The sequence below is a fragment of the Convolutriloba macropyga genome, chromosome 3 (genome assembly GCF_964194025.1).
Source record: "Convolutriloba macropyga chromosome 3, txConMacr16.3, whole genome shotgun sequence".
NCBI lineage: Eukaryota > Metazoa > Xenacoelomorpha > Acoela > Convolutidae > Convolutriloba > Convolutriloba macropyga.
This window is the reverse complement of record NC_134470.1, coordinates 38,757,783-38,764,159: the sequence shown is the minus strand read 5'-3', so window position 1 is coordinate 38,764,159 and position 6,377 is coordinate 38,757,783. Positions and strand designations below refer to the sequence as shown.

The 6,377-nt window shown below is 39.6% G+C and overlaps 1 protein-coding gene across 7 annotated transcripts in view; it reads right to left on the bottom strand.

The window, feature by feature from the left end:
- Nucleotides 1-429: 429 nt before the first annotated feature.
- LOC142336191 (uncharacterized) overlaps nt 430-6,377 on the bottom strand; it is a 182,804-nt gene continuing 176,856 nt past the window's right edge. For 6 of the 7 annotated variants that reach the window (XM_075384828.1, XM_075384833.1, XM_075384829.1 and 3 more), the window contains one exon: nt 430-1,522. In XM_075384828.1, coding sequence (XP_075240943.1) covers nt 1,395-1,522 — 128 coding nt within the window. In that variant the 3' untranslated portion in view covers nt 430-1,394. The remainder of the gene's footprint in view (nt 1,523-6,377) is intronic. The other variant, XR_012758893.1, reaches the window with a different exon arrangement.

The following is a 6,377-nucleotide window of genomic DNA, read 5'->3' as shown; positions in this document are numbered from 1 at the left end:
GAGGGGGTCCAAAGAATTGCAATTCATACATTAAATTTATGTCTTCATGGCAGTTTCAGTGAATGCTGAACGACTGTAAGGCTTTTAGTGAAGTGCTCATCAACTTGATGCCCTCGGGCTTTACCAGTAGACCTCGTTTCTCAGAAACAAAGTCGCCAAATTTGTTGGTCAAAGGAAAAAAAATGCTCCGACCAAAAATTGTTAGTACACTAGAAAAATCGCCAATAAATTTGTCCGAAAACAATTGAAACTTCTAGCCCCGCCTAAAACTGTCTTGTGATTATTCCATGGCTTTTTTGAGACACAGCATTTCTATGTCCCTTCTCTTCTTTTCATGCCCTACTTTTGGCCTGAAACCGTCTAAAATTCATTAAAACAATTTCTAGAAGCGACACAGAAAAGTCAAATTAACATCGAAAGAACAATCCACAAATTAATACTTCTTTTAATTAGTTTCATTAATCAATTCACAGACTTAACATTAAAATTGGATTTGAATAGCTAAATGTATTGCACCAACACTAAAAATTAAAGCACAGCTGAAAAAATTTTCATTTGAGCGCCAGAACATCTGTTAACAAAATGTAATTCCCATTGAAAAAGTTTTACAGTTGAAAATTCACTAAAAGCTTTCTGATTTTTCTTCATGCCAGGTTTCTAAATGACAGCTTTCTTCGATTTTATTACATCATAGTATTCGTATCATAACATATTGCCCACAGAAAAAAAAAGTGCTGACAGGGCTTTAGAAGAAAATGTTTTCCTCGCTCGGTGCATTTGATGCTAATTGGCTACATTTCATTTTCTAACGCTCTATAGAGACGCCAAGGGTACAATGGTTAAGAGGTAGAAATGACAGATAAATTATTCAAAATCTAAAGACAGTGCTACAACTAAGGTAACACAGCATGTTATATAATAATAACAAAAATATAATAGCCTTGTCTAGGTCCTCTAAATATAGCACAGCGAAAAACATCAGATGAAAGTCTGAAATTATAGGAAATTGATCGCGCCTGTTTAGCTCCCCATATTTTAGATGTTATATGACAATTCATGGTAACCGCTAGCCACAAGTTGGCATACTTCCATTAAAGGAAGTGTGACGAGCAAATTGGTGGTAAGATCAGTCGATAAATCCATTTAAATGTCTTGAAATGCTATATAATACCTTGATATTACAGACATTGCTTGAACTAGCAACGAAATATTTGCAAACTTGCAGCCAAGAGGTCTTTTCTGTAACTCAAAATTTGAATCTTTGTTATCATTAATAATGCGTTCGTAACAAAGGGTCCCGTAATGAGGTTTCGTTTAACATCTGCGCATTGTTCACATACATCTTCTGGTTAATAGTAACGCATCTTCCACGTTTTTTCACAGATTTCATTCGGTCATAATTTCATAGCAATGAGATCTTCAGTGTAGTTGATATCTTGGTCAGTTTGGCTTTCCCTTATGAAGTTGAGAGAATCAGCTGTGGCCGAGGGTGTGAAACAGACGGATGGCACCCTACTGTCTCCTGCAAACATCATACCATTATCATCAAACAGAAATACTTCACAGCTCGTCAAACGCTGACGCCATAATTAGGGGGGGGGTTGCTTGTCAAATAGCTTAATAATATGGTATAACGACCTATGGAAAACTTTCATGTCGAGAATTTCATTTTCATCGCCAAAAGTAGCTGAATCTTGGTGTCAATTACTGCTCATACTGCAACTTCATTAATACATATTACTAGCATATATTATTACTAGAATCAACTTGCTGTTTTAATTACCCATTATGTAAGCCGAGCATGTGACAATTTAAGTAGTCTGTATTGTCGTAAGAACGAACCGCTTTCATTACGCTGGTGTTACGATTTACAATAGCCTTTGATACAATGACCTTCAATGCAATCCGAGCAAGATGAGGAAAACAATGATAATTAACCATGTGCTGAAACCAAATATTCATAATTTCAAACGATATTATCACATTCACTTGGTATTTTCGAGCTTGAGATTCTTAAGCATAAAGCGTTATAATAAAGCATTTCTAAGCAAGTGATTCAATTAATGTTGCACCGCAACATTTGGTCCGCCGACAATTAGGTTAAGAATAAAATAGTCAAAGCATTAGGCACCAAAAGCATTAACTCTCTCAAAAAATTTAGCAAAAAATCTAAAAGGGGAAACTTAAAGGGGAAGTTAAAAGCGGACCCCCCCACTAGATAACACAACCCCCCTCATGTTATAAAAGTTGATTAACTTGTATAACAAGGTTGATTAACCTAATTCTGAGACCCGGTAAAGTTATCTAGTGGGAGAACTATATCTCAAGGGTTACAAAAACTTTTTTTGTGAAACTTCGGGGAAAACAATCTCTTTCTCAGTTCTCGCGGAGAACTCGAAATTTTTAGTTTAGGTTTGCTCCCCCGAAGTAATAGCACTAAGTTCGCGCGCAAAAATTGGCGGCGTTTTTTGAGGGGGGATTAAGTGAAACCCGATTTCCCATCTTTTGCGTTCTTTTAGTGTGTTTTTAGCTTTAAGCACAGCAAAATCCACGAAAAAGACAAACGAAACTAATACGAATAAAGACCAGCATCAAAGACACAAAAAAACGCCCTCAAAGGCAACAGCAAGTCAAAATGTCCAATCTTGAAATGCAGAAACAGTCGCGGGGATCACACCGCAGCGTTGCTACAAGGTTTAACAATGAGGTTGAAAATATCATGTCAAAAGATCTAGACACCATTTCAGAAGCAGACATCAACAGGCTAAATCAGGTAGCGACACTTCTCACCCGAAAGTAGAATTTTCTGGTAACTTTGAACCAAGAACTTCAACAGAACTTGACGGAGGCGGAAGCACTGGACAATGACATTCTGGAGTCCGAGGAAGTTGATGACAAGTTGACACAGAACATTGATGCAATCAAACGCTTCACGAAACCTTTTGAGGGACCTTCAACAGCAGCAGATACTTCAACGCCATCTACTTCAACGCTCTCCGACGCTATGAGGAACTCAGCCAACATCAAGTTACCAAAACTCAATCTGCCACTTTTTTCGGAAAATTATATGGAATGGACTTCGTTCTTTGATTTGTTCTAATGAGCAGTCATCGAAAACAGTTCTCTTCAAAGAAGTCAGAAGTTGCAGTACCTGAAAGCATCTGTAAAAAGTGATGCCGCCAAACTGCTTGCCTCGATACCAGTTACCGATCACAACTTCGACATTGCTATGAATACTCTGATAAACAGATATGAGAACAAGAGGATCATCATTCGCACACACCAGCATTCAATTGTTTCGTAGCGATCACTGACAACCGATAAAGCCAGAGACTTAAGAAATTTAATTGAAGCAATGGACGAACATCGACTTGCGTTGCAGAATTTGGGAGAATCAGTCAACAGTCAAGACATCTTTTTTGTTTACTTGATCAGTGAGAAGCTGCCTACAGAGACAAGAAAACAATGGGAGCTGTCTTCAAAAGGCAAGGAACCTCAAAGGTATGCAGAGCTCAGACTTTTCTTAGAGGAACGCGCACAAGCACTCGAGGCAACAGCGCCAAATGGAGTAGGAGCAACAAAAACTCAAATGAACGGGAACCAACGACATTTTCACACACATTTGGCGACTTCCGAGCAACAATGCGAATGTTGTGAAGAAACGCACAAAATTTTCAAATGCGGAAATTTCAAGAAACTTTCAGTAAGGGAACGTGCAGAGCTGATAAAGGTTAGAAAACTTTGTTTCAATTGTCTGCGACCGGGACACAGATCAGAAGATTGTGATGGATCGAAATGCAAGCAATGTGGTAGAAAGCATCATACTCTTCTTCATCGTGAAAACATTCACAACAGAAGCACCGATCAGCAAACAACTAGCGGAACAACCAGCACTCAAACAAATGACAAACGGAAGAACAACGCTATAACAACAACAGCAATTGCAAAATCTAAGGATGAAAACAAGTTCACAGGAGCTATGACTCAACGCACTTCAGAAGAGGTCTTTCTGCAAACCGCAATTGTTTCCGTTAATGTTCACGGCGAGACAATTTTACTTAGAGCACTTTTAGACTCAGCTTCACAAAACAACCTTATAACTCAGCAGTACAAAGGTTACAATTGAAGAAGAAAAGCAGCAACACAAAAGTTTTTGGACTAGGTGGGACGGTTCAAGACAACAAAGGTCGCGTGGACCTTCTTATCTCATCAAGGAACAGATCGTCCACTGTCAATATTAGTGCGTCAATTTTGACAAAAATGACTGATAATCTGCCATCACGGTTCATTGACACCAGCCAATGGGAAACAGTAAAGGAGTTGGAGCTTGCTGACCCAAACTTCAACAAGCCGTCATCAAATGACCTCTTGATGGGAGCATCCCATTATGAAGATATAATGATTGGCAACAATCGACTAAAGGAGCCTAACTGTGGAATAACATATAGGCTATCAATGTTCGGTTGGGTCGTTATTGGAAGGGAGCAGACAGACAAAACCTATACAAACGATCTGCAGACTTTCTTTGTTTCTTCAGAGCCAGAAAATTTGCAGCGTTTTTGGGAAATAGAAGAAGTTCCAGCAGCGCAGCTTTGGACAGCCGAAGAAAAACGCTGCGATGATCACTTCAAGGAAACAACTAGAAGAAGCCCTGAAGGTCGCTTCATAATGAAACTTCCCTTCAAGAACGAGACAAAAGCATTGGGAGATTCACTTCAACAAGCCAAAAAACGACTCCGCAGTCTTCTATTCAGATTGGAAAGACAACCCGACCTTTATAAGAGATACGCAGAGTTCATTGGAGAGTTCTTTCATCTCGGACACATGGAGAAAGTTCCAACATCAGAACTTGTCAAGCCTGTTGAAAACTGCTACTATCTTTGTCATCATTGTGTGTTCAAGGAGTCAAGCACTACCACCAAGCTGAGGGTCGTTTTCGACGGATCCGCAAAAACGACAACAGGAATATCTCTTAACGACAGACTCATGGTAGGACCAAAAATTCAGAAAGACCTTTTCAGCATTCTTGTTCGATTTCGACTACACCAAGTAGCACTTTCTGCTGATATTGCAAAAATGTACAGGCAAGGTGAATTGGACAAAGAAGACAAAGGTTATCACCGATTATTGTGAAAAGATCCAAATTCAGAGGCGATTGAAACCTTTCGTATGACTCGGGTAACATACGGCATTGCTTCTTCGTCTTTTCATTCAATTCGACCACTGCAAGTTCTTGCCGAAGAAACAACAAACAATAAACTTCGTTTGTCACTAACAACTGATATGTATGTGGTTGATCTACTTACAGGATGCGAAGATTCAAAAGCCGCAGAGAAGCTCCAGGACGACATTATTACGCTTCTTGCTTCAGCAGGTTTTGATATATGGAAATGGGTATCTAGCGACTCAAAACTTGTATCAAGACTAGCTGCCACTTTCAGAGAAATGGAAGACGAGAAGATAATTGAAAGCGAAGACTATGCCATTAAAACGCTTGGGATAAGGTGGAATCCAAATCCTGATCAATTTGGTTTCACAGTAGAACTTGACAAGGGAGCTCCGTTTACTAAACGGCAAATCCTCTCAGAAGTTTCACGTTTATTTGACCCCCTCGGATGGCTATCACCAACGACTATTCAACATAAATCTCTTGTTCAACTGTTGTGGATGGACAAACTCAGCTGGGATCAACCTTTATCGGACCCAATTCTACAGCAGTACCTGCGACTTCGAGCACAACTGAAGGATCTTGAAAAAATCTTCAACGGAAAGTTCTCAAGCCAGCCACGAAATCAGATTTGCAGTTGAACGTCTTTTGTGACGCTTCTACTACAGCTTATGCTGCTGTCGTTTTCATCAGACAGGAGACAGACAATTTCATTGAAACAAAAATGCTTACAGCAAAGACGAGAGTTGCACCAATTAAATCAGTTTGTGTGCCAAGGCTGGAACTTTGTGCTGCCCTGCTAGGAGCTAAGCTTGTTGAGGCAGTGACAAATGCTATTAGCGATGAACGGTTTCCAACTCCGAAGGTTTTTGCGTGGTCAAATTCTACGGTTACAATTGCCTGGCTACAAGATTATCCGAGGAAATGGAAAACATTTGTCGCCAACCGAGTAGCGAAAATACAAGAAATTATTCCAGCTAGTAGTTGGAAATATGTTCCAACAGAAGATAATCCAGCGGATTCTGCTTCAAGAGGATTAGAAGCAGCTGATTTATTGGACCATAAGCTTTGGTGGAATAGACCAGAGTGGTTGCGGCAACCTGAAAACGCCTGGCCTTCACTTGACATTTTGTCACCTGCAGGAGAAGAGACCAAAAAAGAAGTAAAAGTACAATCTGAAAACGTGACAATGATTTCATCAAAAGAAGAT